A 14,316-nucleotide genomic window follows, 5' to 3' on the forward strand; every position below is an offset into this window, starting at 1 on the left:
GCCCCCTCCCCGCGAGTATCGCGGGTCCCCCTCTTGTTCCATCTATTGGCCTCCCCTTGCTGAACCTTCCATCTTCAAAGGGCCCATTAGGTGAAGACTCATAATTTGGTCTATGGCCTAGCGGCTCCAGTTTTTATGACTATCATATCAAACTGCTGTGCCATCTGTCTTGTTTATAGCTTTGTTTACATTTGTTTTAACTATTTATTGTGAAAGATTTTAATGCAATGTTTTAATCCTTATTGTGAAATGTTTTAACTCCTGTTGTCATCCACTCTGAGTCCGTTTGCAGGGAGGGTGGAGTATAAACAGAAATTAATAAATAACAAATAAATAAATTAGAAGTATGGTTTGACATGAGGTCATAACAATGTTCTATATATGGCTTCTGATCTATGACAGCTTGACCCTTATCTGTAGTTTGTGCTATTACTGAAGAATCCACGATCACCATCATTTCATCTTGTGATGCAGAAACCTGTGACAGGTTTTTTGGTTTTTTAAAAAATTATCACACAGATTGTTCTGTATTGGGACTGAAACATCCCAAGACTGATCTACCAGAGACGGGCTGAGCTTGGAGCACAAGAACAATAGCCCACCTGGACTCTTGAAGTAATTAATCAAGAAGTAATGTTATGTAAATAGCCTATCGCTGGGAGTGGGGTGTATTTGGGTGTGGCAATTGCATGCTATTTAAACTGAGCTGCGGCCCTGGAGTTCAGTCTTGTTCTTGCTGAAATCACTAATAAAGTAGAGCTGATCACTAGACTTGAGGGTCTGCTCATCCATGGAACCCACTATTTAACAGTGGCGACGAGCAGTGTTCCCTCTAAGCTGAGTTAGTGTGAGCTAGCTCACAGTTTTTTAGCCTCTGGCTCAGATTTTTGTATTGGCTCAGGAAGGGATGGCTTCAGAACAAACTAATTTATCCAGCAGCCAAATCGCTTGCTCACAACTTTAATGCCAGTAGCTCACAAAGTAGAATTTTTGCTCACAAGACTCCACAGCTTAGAGGGAACATTGTCAACGAGGATGGGATCCTGTTGAGCCAGCCCAGTGCCCATCTGCACCGCACCATGTGTCAGCTCAGTGCCATGCGCATCGCAACCATGACCATGGCTGCCGCTCCAGGACATCTGCCAGAATTTGACCCTGCTCACCCAAAGCTTTGGGAAACTTGGGTGGAGCAGCTCAAGTACTTCATACTGTTCCAGGACATTGAGGACAAAGAGAAAAAGAAGGCTCTCCTGCTCAGTTCCTGCGGGATCGCGACCCTGAGGCTAGTCCAGGGCTTCATCACGCCCACCACACTTGAGGCGGCCACTTACGATGCCCTCATCACGGCACTCACCGGCCACGAATCTCATAGTGAATATTCATCCCCTTTTTTGTCTTGTTTTTGCACATGCTACTCAGGAATAGTAATAATATCTACTTAGCTCAATCAGCACTGTAAGTGTGGGGGATTCTGTTTGGTAATGCTAATTACTTCCAGAGACAGGTAGCGCAATCATCTACATTTCAATGAGGAACTGAGTACCTCTGCTGCTTGGAGGGGGGAGTGCCCGATATCTCTTCAACAGGCACAGGGATGAAAGCGCCCCCTACCCCCTTTGCTAATGAATAGCTTCCCGTATATTACTTCTGCCTGTGAGGGGGAAAAGGCTGATATTGACACTGTGCCTTTTCCTGAAAGAGTGATACAGTGCTGTAATGGATTTTTTAAAAAAGAAAATTAATAAATTAATAAAGCCAGGCACCCCACCCCCAATCTACACCCCTGGAATATAGTACGTGGTCACTTTAAAAAGTCTACGTGGCTACACATGTCTACCAGAACCAGAAATATAGAATTCATTATAATTTTGTCTTGTCATTATTGAAGAACAGTGGTATGGCACTGGGCAAGCCCCCTCCTCAGTACGAGAAACTTTCTATTGTGTTGTCGTGGCTGGTAGTGGCTGGGCTCATTGCCCAAAATGGACCAGAGGGGGAATTTGCATTCAGGAACTAGCCATATTTCCCCCTTCAGATGACAGAAAACAATGGTCCAACATCATCATGACAAGACAATTTTTTTTTGGGGGGGGGGGTTTGCAGTTTAAAAACAAGTGGCATTCTGGGGGGCAGGGGAATTGGGCAGTGCTCAATTTGCATGCGACTGAAGACAATATCATGTGGAAATAGGAAAAAAAATTAGGTGGCTAGAACAGGGGAAATCCTCTGTGTGCCCTCAGCCCAGGACAGAGCTGCCCTCTTGGTGCCGCCCTTCCCTCTCTAGGCATTACACCTGCCTCTTCCATCTGAAGACATCTAAAACCAGAGGACCACATTAAGTTACACTGGACAAAGTGAATCAGGCCAAGGTACGACAGGAAATTCCAAAGTGGTCACAAATGCTTCACCTCCTGTTGGAACAAACTTCTCTTCCTCAGGGTATTCCTCGGGTGCTATCCTCTCTCTTCTCTTGCGTGATACTGACATTCTGGCATGTTGTGACCAGGCCACAGATGTAGTTTCTGAATCTAGGAATCAGAACATAGAACTTCAAGTTTCAGCTGTAGGCGATTTCATGATACACCAGTCACTTGCATCCACGAAAACAGCAACAATAAATGGGCTGATGAAAATCTGTGTTATAAAAAGCTGCATCAATCAAGCAGGCAACTGGCGAAGCAGGCAACTCCACAACACGTATATGAACAATAGAGTTGAAGAAGCAGGCCAAGAAGAAAGGGCTTACATTATTTAGATGTGGTCATAAGCAAGTAATGCCCACTTACTGGGCCTGAATTCAGTTGTAGAAATGTCCAACTGGTCAGGAGACCTGGGAAAATATTTTTGGCAAGAAAAGATAGCTGGGGAGGCTTTTGCATCCATTTGCCTGCTGTTCACTACTTGTTTTTGGAACGTGCCTTGGTACCAAGTCTCGTTTTATCCACCAGACCACTTCTTCATCACAGACCACATATCATGACTATGACGGCATCATAATGCCAAAGAGCCAATTAGTGTCACTAAGGGCATAGCCAATAAAAGGTAATGACAATATTTCCCTTATTCAGAGTGAGCATGTTAGAATGCATGTTGGGAAAGTAAGGGAGATGTGACTACTGTTCTGGTCACTACCCAGGCAATAGTCCATTACCCAGAAAATGCAGGTACTTACAATCAATGATAGCTAAATATTTTGCCTCCCCTCTATGAATCATCAGAAGTGGGGGGGGGGGCATTTCAATAGTCTGCAAGCAGAATGTGTATTTATAGGGTCCATTCTGGCTCAGCCAAAATAGCAGGAAACCCATCTTAACAGGAGGAAAATGAAGCTTCAACTCAACATACATATTTTCCAAACCAAAAGAACATAAGAAGAGCTTGAGGGACCCAGACCAGTGGTTCATCTAGGCCAGCATTTTGACTCACACAGTAGCTAATCAGTTACTCTGGAGGACCAATAACTGGACATAGAGGCTAAGACTTTCCCCTCATATTGCCTCCTGGCATTGGTATTCAGAGGTTTACTGCATCTAAATATGGAGGCTCCCAGTTTGTGGAGATCCTCCTGGGGCTCTTCACAGCCATCCTTGGTTTTCCCCATCCTGAACAATGTTGTGTCAGTCTGCAAAGTCCTTGCTCTAGCCTCCTCATCAATAAAGTACAACATCCTCCAGTTTGCAAGGCTGGAAGGAAAAAGGACTCACCGATAAGATTCAAGAGCTCATCATCCACAAGCAGGAGAGTAAGCGAAACACCAGCCATCTCCAGTGCAGTCATGAAGGAGCCAACGAAAGCCCGGGCAATGTGAATGCTTCTGTTCTCTGCAATGATTAAGCAAGGAGAACTGAAAGGGACTGTGCTGGGTGAGGGACCAGAGTATAAGGGAGGGGGAGAACCAGTCATGGTGACATGACTTAGAACAAGGAAACAGCAAGATTCTAAAAACTGGGAACAAATGACAAAACAAAAACTGCAAGAAGCAGTGTATACCAGTTTTCAAATTCTAAAACCCACATGGAATGAGTAAGTAATGGAAACACTGTTATATGCTGGATCTTAATACAAACATAACTGTTAAATTAAGAAAATCCCTTCACAAAAAGAGGAAAAAGTGGCCATTTGTAGTCCTTGTACAGCAATGGAGATAACTTTAAATTGAGACGGTGCCACCTAGAAACTCTGGGACAGTTTCTACTGGTGTGTGTGTGTCACTAATTGTTCGTAGCTCCCGCTGTTTCCATCACCTACTGGTATGGGGACAGAGAACGTTTTGGTGCCTTCCAGTTAAAAGAATTTGGATGCCAATTAGACTCATAAATGAAATGTGACAGGCTTTTAGATCAAATAATTACCTTATCAATTGAATCAGAGATATACGGCTTTTCTGGGCCCTAGCGCCAACTTTTTGGCATCAGCCTTGCACAAAATCAAACACACAAAGCCCTTCTAGATTCTACGGTATTTACATTCATTTCCCCAGTACTGATCTACATAATTTTGCTCAATGTTTTGCTAGTGAAATTGCTTTGGATTGCTGAACTTTACCTGTTGGTTTCCAGCAGGCAATCTGTAATCTCTCCTCACCTGAAATCTCAGGACAGTCACTTACCAAGACACTGCACAGCTGACCCAGCCATGATGCCCAGTTCTAAGTAAGACAGGCCTCCCAAATTGTTCACCATCAAGACAACAGAAGCACCTGAAAGCCAGAAATTGGGCTTAATTTTTCTACACCAGGTTAACACAGAAAACTAAAGACCATATTAACTACCCACCTCCCGGTGAATTTCTATAACTCAAGTTACTGCTAGGACTGGAACTGAAGCTCCATTTGAGTGATCTGATTAGTGGTTTAGATATGAGAGAGAGAGAGAGAGAGAAAGAGAGAGAGAGATGGAATTTGTTTCAAGCATCCTGTGAAGTCTAGTTAGTATGTGTCGCTCAGCTCCAAGATATATTACTCACCAGGCTTGAGCAGCACATGTGAGGCATTGGAGGGATCAGTCATGTGATCTAGCATTAGTTTAACTATTTTATCAGCTGGCATCATCTGTGAAGGAGAGAAAATATATAACTGAACAGCCGCAAACCGCTGGTCTTGCAAGAAGGGGCAGCCAACTTACTTTCAGCCTGCGCACACCTGCTTCACCATGGATTCCTGCAAAAAGAACAAAGTGTCAGCTATGGAGCCTGTGATGCCTAACTCATTTCTAAACAAAAGCAAGCTTAGCTTAGGGAGACTAACAGTGTGATCCTGTGCAGAGTTACTCCATTCTAAGCCAACTGCACAGGTCTACACTGTAAATAATGAAATCCTGGTTGCCTTTGGGCTACAATATAGCTTGGTTTACCCTAGTATACTAACACCGTATATATAGTCTTTTTTTCTTAACTATTTATTTATGACAGTGCAAATATAATAGATACAAGGCCAACATGTCTACCTGAACCACAAAAGAGTCTATTTCTTACACTGTGATGCAAGATCCATTCTCTGTACAACCCTCAACATATGTATAATTCTCAAGATGGCCAAATCTGTGGATACTTAAATCTAGAAGTTGGAGCCATGAACAGACAAGAAAGATCCTTCTACAAGCCTGAAAAATTCCCCAGGTTTGCAGAAAAATCCAGAAAAAAATGCATATGGGAGTTACATCCCAAATAACAGAAGCAAAAACACTAAAATAAAAAAACATATGGGGGTTACCCCACCCTCCACCCCAAATAACAGAAGCAGCACCTCTAGCTTAAAGAAATGAATATTATGAATACTAGGCAACCACAACAGCATTGCCAGGCTTCAGTCCTTGGTTTCTGCCAGTAAAGGGCAGGGGGAGGGAGCAGGGTCCCTTCCAGGACTGTTTTGGCTTTAAGGGAAGACTCATCAGGGCCAGGCCAGGCTCGGTAGTAACCATCGGGAAAGTTGCTACCACCCCAGTTGCATAACACCCAGGACTGGCCGCTTGCTGCTATTCAACAGCAGCCGCTCCACAAAAGCCAGCGTGGCATAGTGGTTTCAGGCTTGGATATGTGAAACCCAAGTCTGAATCACCACCCTGCCATGGAAGCTCACAGAGTGACGCTGGGCCAATCACATGCTCTCAGCCAAGTTTAACTCACAGGGTTATTGTGAGGACAAAATGCAGGAGGATGATGTAAGTTGCTTCGGATCCCCAATGTGGAGAACCGACTAGTATGAATGAAATAGATAAGTAAACATAGGTGAAGGTGGGAAGGAGAGAAGGAAGCAGAAAAGGGGAGAAGGTTAGGGGGGCTACCAGGAGTAAGAAAAGGGGAGATAATGGGGGAGGGAACACAGGGGGAAATGAGGTGCCCTCTGCAAGTCCTTATGCATTCCCCACTGAGCAACTGGGTGTGGCCTGGCAGCCAGCGCTGCATCACTGGGCCTGGCTGAGTACATATACAACTGGGTCACATTTCTCTTGGGTAGAGTCTGCCAGGGGAGGTAAGGAGGGAAAACCGAAGACGGGGGGGGGGGGGGGGGAGAAAGTAGGTTAGCTGGTGGGTGGGAAGAAGAGACAGAAGCAGGAAACGGGGAGAAGGAAACGGGGAGAAGGTAATTTGTAGGAGGGGGAAATGAGATGCCCCCTGCGAGTCCTTGTGGGTCCCTTCCTTGTAATGAGTCTAATGTGTAAGTATCTCTATTTTGCTTGTAGACTATCCGTCATACACCATAATACAATAGCATATCCAATTCATTGTCTTGTCTACACAGGCCAGCCAAGTGAGCACAACTGACAAAGAACACGCGCATACAGGTTCTCCAGCCATGAAGTGAACTCTAGTGAAGCCATGCCAGGAAAACAGAGGGAGAAAAGCGGAGATGTATCCTCACCCAAGCCTAGTTCAAATTCATCCTCAGCAAGCTGGAAAGTAGGTCTGGATCCAGGGATACTGCATGGGGAGAGACTCACTCCCAGGGTGCCTATTGCAAATAAAGGAAGAGAAAACTCCATGCTACCGATTTTTTCCCCTTGAAACAGATAATTAAACAAACAAAAAACTTTGCCCATATCTAGACTATACGGCAGTGCTCTGAACAGACCGCCACAATTTGGCACGGGATTGAGAATAAAATACCAGGCTGCATAACACGATATAAGCCTGTGTTTCTCAACTTTTTCAAATACGAGGAACCATTTTTAGCATTAAAAATTTCATGCTAGTAGTTGTGCTATTAGTATCTATCATTGGAGAAAATACATAAAAACAAAAAGCTACTATGAATTAGGTAATACTTTTAAATGAATGTTTATTTTATTCATCACAACCGTATCTACATATACTTGAAAAACAGTGATATATGTGCAAGGCATTATTTATTCGATCTACAGAAGAAATGTTTGCTCATTAGATGGAGTCATTCAGTGAGACGGTTGGTGCCAGTCTGCGGCTTTCAGGGACCAGGAGCCTGGCTGAAAAATAGACAGTTCAGACCAATGACTTGATACAGTATTAAAAAAATGTTTCATAAGTTTGCATAGTTTGGAGTTACTGGTGTGGCTGCCCAGGGGTTTGTCTGTACTCAGGGGAAACTGGCTTGAATGCCAAATGAGCTGCCACCAGAGATGGGAGGGAGTGGGCGATGGGAGCCAATACAGCCCACTCAGGCCTCTCGTGAGGAGTGAGCTGGGCGGCTGCTGCGTGCTTTGGATCCTCTGGCTGAGGACGGCTGGATGCGGCCTGTGGGAATGGAGGCTTGGAGCAGAAAAATCCAGTTAGGGAGAAATGGCCGCACGGCGGCGAGCCACCTGGCAGATGGCCCAACACAGAGCAGGGGAAGTCACAGCCTCCGTGGAGGCAAGCCCCGAGGAAAGCACAGGGGGCAGGAGCTGGATGGATTCACGGACCCCTTGCAATAATCCCACCCCCCTTCCGGTCCCTCGCCCACTGATGCAACCCCTTCTCCAACAGGGATCGTGTATGTGCATAAAGTGCCCTCAAATCGTGGCAATTTATGGGGTGACCCTGCAGGGGTTTCAAGGCAAGGGGCGCTCAGAGGGGGTTTGCCCTTGCCTTCCTCTGCAGAGCAACCTTGTAATTCCTTGGTGGTCTCCCATCCAAACACTAGCCAGGGCCGACCCTGATTGGCTTACAAGATCTGATGAGATCGGGCTAAGGTGGGTCACCCAGGTCAGGGCCTGACAGCCGGCTCATGGTGACCCTGCAGGGACTCCAAGGGAAGGGGCGTCCAGAGGGGGTTTGCCATTGCCTGCCCCCCCCCCGCCGCATCACAACCCCGGGGTATTCCTCGGAGGCCTCCCATCCAAACACTAGCCAGGGCCGACCCTGATTGGCTTACAAGATCTGATGAGATCAGGCTTGCCGGGGCTGTCCAGGTCAGGGCTCCCAACAGGGATTGCCAACTTTAAATGCACTGCAAAAATGGCCTTAACAGTCAAAATAAAACCCACAGCAGGTGTGGCATCACCTAAACTACTTGACCTTCAGGTGGAAAACTGTAAGTTGAGCTAAAGGTTTACCTCAGAAGACTGAGGTACTTGAACCACTCACCCAGGGGTCATTTCCTGCAGGAGCGCACAGGAGCGGAGCTCCGGCAGTAAAGAGCCCAGGGGGCAGGCACATGCAGCAAGCCCCACCCCCTGCTCCCAGCAGCCCTCAGTCAGAGCAAGAAGCAGCCAGGTAAACTGCAGAGCCCCCCCCCCTTCTGGCCCAAAACAGTCTAGTGGCACCTTTAAGGCCAAGTTTTATTCAGGTACAAGCTCTCCCTCCTCTGCGAGGACAGACCTGCACGTCCCCCCCCCAAACAAGCTAGCAATCCAAAAGAGTCCAGTGGAGCCTGAGCTGTGGGGGTTGCCTTCTGACACACTTCAGGTGATGTCAGGGGGTGTGGCATATGCAAATAAGTTACGCTAATGAGTTATGCTAATGAGCTCCTGCATCTTTTTTCCTACGAAATGACCCCTGCACTCACCCATTGCTGCTGCAACAGCAGTGACTTTGCGAACAATTTCATTCAGACCAACACCTTCCTCAGCCAGAGCCCCAGCCACCTAAACAGAAAGAAAAGCACTGTACTGAATTTAACCACAAGCATTATAACAGATCACCGCTCAGTGTGTGTTTGTGTGTGTAAAGCACTGTCAAGTCACAGCTGACTCATGACGATCCCAGCAAGGGGCTTTCAAGGCAAGTGAGAAGCAGAGGTGGTTTTGCCATGGCCTTCCTCTGCAGAGCCTTCCTGGGAGGTCTCCCATCCAAATACTAACCAGGGCTGACCCTGCTTAGCTTCCGAGACCTGCCACCGTCCCTCCCCACCACTCATTACTGCACCTTATATTACAAGGAATCCAAGGAGAAGCAGAATGCTTATGAATAAAGTGGCTGGCAATGCTGGTGGACTGGAAATGCATTTCACCCGGAGAACGTCTCCTGTCTGTTTTGTGTACCATATCCCCAGCACCAAGAATGGAGATAATGCTGCTTCCTTTAGTTTTAAAATATCACCTCTTCAGGGAAGGGAAAGTAGACTCTCACCCAGTGTCTGTAAAGCACTCCGAGCTGTTTGTCCCAAGGTATCATATACTATCAGCTCCATATTACCCTTATTCAGATGCAAACCTAACTGGTTGCAATGGGACTTACTTCCAAATCAGTAGTCATAGATTTCAGCTGTGCAAAGATAGCCATGCATATTTACTCAAGAGTAAACCCCTCTGAATTTAACAGACTTTACTCCTAAGGCAAGCATGTCCAGAATTTCAACCTAATATGCATCTCTCAAAACGTTTAGAAGAGTTGGTAGAAAAAGAGCTGGTTTTTATGCTCCCCTTTTCTCCACCTTAAGGAGTCTCAAAGCGGCTTACAATCATCTTCCCTTCCTCTCCCCACAACAGGCACTTTGTGAGGTAGGTGGGGGCGGAGAGAGTTCTGAGAGAACTGGGACTGGCTCCAAGGCCTCCTAGAAGGCTTCATGTGGAGGAGCATCAAACCTGGTTCTCCAGATCAGAGTCTGCTGCTCTTAACCACTACATTTACCATCTACAATATTAAAGGTTTCTTAGAATAAAAAACCCCTTGTGCCACAATGTGATTTGATTGTGCCTTAAAGGGTTCATTGCGCTGAAAAAGATGAATTCACAAGCATATACAAACAATGAATGTTTCAAAATGCATCTCCAGAACAACTGGAGGATAGAAACCTATTCTTTACATTTTTAAAAAGAGAACTGAGATTTCAAATGTTTCATGACACTTCTCACCAGATCTGTAACTCAAACTCATCTTCAGACACCTGAAAGCAACCCTTATGGTCAGGACTGGCAGAGAAAACAATTGAGACTTCAAAGGTTTACATCTAAAGGACAATCCAAAAGCGTATCATGCTTTTAAAGCCCTTTTAAAGCCCTCCCATACAAGTCACAGAATCAATCCCTACCACATTAGAAGTCTGTTATCCACTTCCTGATATTTGGCATACGTTAAGGATGGCATTAACATGTCTTTTTAATAAAGAAAGGTAGCATTTTTAACGGTATTTGTATGTTATGTGCCATCAAGTCCCTTCCAACATATGGCAACCCTAAGCATTAATGACCTTCAAAGCAGCCTGTCGTTAACAGTGGCATACCAAGGGGGCAGGGTCCACACCAGGTACAGCTTCAAGAACGCCTTTGAAGGGGGCCCTTGAAACCAGTGTTGCCTTCAGCCAAACGCCTTCCCTTTTAGTTTTAAATGCAGTCACTAGGGGTGCAAGAAAGTCTTCACATAGCAAAAAGCTCTAGGATCAGCTAAGCTTCCCTTTTCTCCAAGACTCAAGCAAACTTCCTTAACAGATTGTGCTGATAGCTGCTGCAGTAATTGCCAGTCAGCCTGCAGGACATTTTCTCAAATAGTCTAGCTTTTCTCTCCCTTTCCTTGCACCCAGCCAGATCTTGCAAAGCAGTAGTTAGGGTGTTGCAGCAAAATAAAAAACATGGGCAATTTTCTCAGTGGAGGGTGGCAAGCAGTGGGGTACCGCAGGGATCAGTACTTGGTCCACTGCTTTTTAACTTGTTCATTAATGATTTGGAGTTGTGAGTAAGCAGAGAAGTGGCTAAATTTGCGGATGATACGAAGTTGTTCAGGGTGGTGAAAACCAGTGAGGATTGTGAGGCACTCCAAAGGGATTTGCCAAGGATGGGCAAGGGGGCGTCAACATGGCAAATGGGGTTCAATGTGGCCAAGTGCAAGGTGATACACATTGGAGCCCAAAATCCTAAATATAAATGCACATTGATGGGGTCTGAACTGGCAGAGACTGATCAAGAGAGAGATCTTGGAGTTGTAGTAGATAACTCACTGAAAATGTCGAGACAGTGTGTGACTGCAATAAAGAAGGCCAATGCTATGCTGGGGATTATTAGGAAGGGTATTGAAAACAGATCAGCCAATATAATAATGCCCCTATATAAATCAATGGTGAGACCTCATTTGGAATACTGTGTGCAATTCTGGTCACCACACCTTAAAAAGGATATTATAGCTTTGGAAAAAGTGCAGAAAAGGGCAACTCAAATGATAAAAGGGTTGGAACACTTTCCCTATGAGGAAAGGTTAAAGCACTTAGGGCTCTTTAGCTTGGAGAAACGACGACTGAGGGGTGACATGATTGAGGTTTATAAGATTATGCATGGGAAAGAGCAGGTAGAGAAAGAGGTACTTTTCTCCCTTTCTCACAATACAAGAACCCGTGGGCACTCCATGAAATTGCTGAGCGGTCGGGTTAGAACGGATAAAAGGAAGTACTTCTTCACCCAAAGAGTGATTAACACATGGAATTCACTGCCACAGGAAGTGGTGGCGGCTACAAGCATGGACAGCTTCAAAAGGGAATTAGATAAGCATATGGAGCAGAGGTCCATCAGTGGCTATTAGCCACAAGGTATAGCTAGGGGCTCTGGGGCAAGTGATGCTCTGTCTTCTTGGTGCTTGGGGGGGGTCAACAGTGGGAGGGCTTCTAATGTCCTTGCCCCACTGCTGGACCTCCTGATGGCACTGGTATTTCTGGCCACTGTGTGACACAGAGTGTTGGACTGGATGGGCCTTTGGCCTGATCCAACATTGGCGTCTCTTATGTTCTTATTTCCTTCTCTTAATTTCTCTCCCTCTTTTCCAAACATTTCTCATTCATTTCTGCCTCCCTTCACTTAATTCTTCTGTGCCCCCCCCCCCCACCTCTTGGTTTCAAGACATTCTCATCCCTATCCTCCTTGGTGACAGAATATATTTAAGAGTAGTATAGTAGCAAAGTTTTGTTAATATTATGGTGAGTATTCTGTATATTGCGCTGGTTCTGCTGGAGTGCCAAAATCCCCTCTTCGGTTTCTACTGCAGAAATTCTCTGGTTCGACTTTAGTCCTTTGAAAACAATGACGGATGGGGGCATCTTCTTGGGGGGGGGGTAGGGTGTTTCTTAATATCCAGTCTGGTGAAGCTTGCAATCACTATTTTGTGATGCTCTGGCTAGTGTTAGTAAAAGTTAGTACAAAGGCAGACTCCTAGCTCTCAAAAATGCCACGCAGGTGTTTGGGACGGTCATTTCTTGGGCTTCAAAATGGAGAACAGAAGCCCTCTCAAGTGCCTGCTCAGAACACGAGGGGTGTGATGGACATTACTTGTCAAGTCACGGCTGTCTTATAGCAACCCTGTAGGGGTTTTCAAGGCAAGAGACGTTCGGAGGTGGTTTGCCATTGCCTGCCTATGTCGGCCCTGCTTAGCTTCTGAGATCTGATGAGATCAGACTATCCTGGGGTTATCACGGTCAGAGCTAGACTGAGAGTAATGTGACTGGCCCAAGGTCACCTAGCAAGCTTCTATGGCACGAGTGGGGATTTGAACCTGGACTCGAACCAACACTTTAAGCACTACACTACACTGGCTCTCGTGATGGAATAGTGTGCATATATATATATTACTGCCATGATTGAATACAAGACATTTTTCACTGTCTGCATTTCTTTTCTGGCCACTGAATATAAAGTTTGGATTCAGCGGCACCTTTAAGACCAACCTTTGTTCTGCTGCTTCAGACCAACACGGCTACCCTCCTGAATCTATTTTCTGGCCATTATTATTATTAATTTTATTTCATGATTATTAATGAAAATAACTTTGTTGTAGTAAAGAGGAGGGGCCCTGACTTGGATAGCCTCGGCCTAGCCTGATCTTATTAGATCTCAGAAGTTAAGCAGGGCTGACAGGGAGGCAGGCAATGGCAAGCTACCTCCAAACGTCTCTTGCCTTGACAACCCTATGAGGTTGCCATAAGTCAGCTGTGACTTGATGGCAAAAAAACAAAACAAAACACAGAATGGGAATGTTAAAAAAATGATCCCTCCCAGGCACCAAACAGGCTAAGTAAGCCACTGACTGTTAACAGCCTTGCTCAGGCCTTGCAAGCGGAGGGTGATGTCTGTCTTCCTTGAATGAGTCAATCCTTCTCCTATTGAGTCTTCCTCTTTTCCTGCGGCCTTCAATTCTCCCTAGCATTATTGTCTTTTCCAGTGACTCTGGTCTTATCGTAGTGTGACCAAAGTACGATAGCATTAGGGAGACTTCAGGCTTGACTTCATCTAGAACCCACTTGTCTTTTTGGTGGTCCACGGTACCCATAAAACTCCTCCAGCACCGTATTTCAAATGAATCAACTTTCTTCCTGTCAGCATTCTTCATTGTCCAACTTCCACACCCATACATAGTGATAGGGAAAACTGTGGTAAAAATTATCTTGATCTTGGTCTCCAGCAGTACATCCTTACACTTAAGGATCTTTTGTAGCTCCTTCATTTTTTTTTTTTAATTTATTTTAAATTTTTAAGGAGATACAGGAAAAAAAGGGAATAGGGGAAAACACATAGAAAATGTAATTACCAAAAACATAGTGTAAGGGCATTTTTACAGATACGGAGGACATTCCTTGATCAGAATACATATGAATATTAAAAACAGTATATGGCATAATAGCTTAACAAATATATAACACAATATAGATGGCGTAATGGCATAAGACTATACTTAAAATATATATATGACATAACTTAAAAGATCAATATTACAACCTACTCGATATATTCTACCATTTTATCATACTACCGTATTTGTATATTAACATTTATATCTTATTGATATTATCGGTTATTTAATATCAGATTAATACAAATACAAAATCAAAGCTTCATTGGTAAGGAAACAAGCATTTAAAACAAAGCTCCTCGTGGTTTGGCCGACATTTAAACAAACAGTGAAAACAGGTGTGGTGCGCTCGAGACACAGAACGGCCACTTCAACAGG

General features: G+C 44.9%; 1 protein-coding gene across 1 annotated transcript in view; it reads right to left on the reverse strand.

The window, feature by feature from the left end:
• TKFC (triokinase and FMN cyclase) overlaps positions 1-14,316 on the reverse strand; it is a 34,789-nt gene that overhangs the window by 8,334 nt on the left and 12,139 nt on the right. The window contains exons 4-10 of the mRNA XM_015424315.1: positions 8,960-9,038; positions 6,860-6,949; positions 5,124-5,158; positions 4,966-5,050; positions 4,610-4,699; positions 3,705-3,821; positions 2,409-2,528 (exon numbers count right to left, since the gene is read on the reverse strand). Of these exons, the coding sequence (XP_015279801.1) occupies positions 2,409-2,528; positions 3,705-3,821; positions 4,610-4,699; positions 4,966-5,050; positions 5,124-5,158; positions 6,860-6,949; positions 8,960-9,038 (616 nt within the window). The remainder of the gene's footprint in view (positions 1-2,408; positions 2,529-3,704; positions 3,822-4,609; positions 4,700-4,965; positions 5,051-5,123; positions 5,159-6,859; positions 6,950-8,959; positions 9,039-14,316) is intronic.

Source organism: Gekko japonicus, unplaced genomic scaffold, assembly GCF_001447785.1.
Source record: "Gekko japonicus isolate JY-2015 unplaced genomic scaffold, Gekko_japonicus_V1.1 scaffold2581, whole genome shotgun sequence".
Lineage (NCBI taxonomy): Eukaryota > Metazoa > Chordata > Lepidosauria > Squamata > Gekkonidae > Gekko > Gekko japonicus.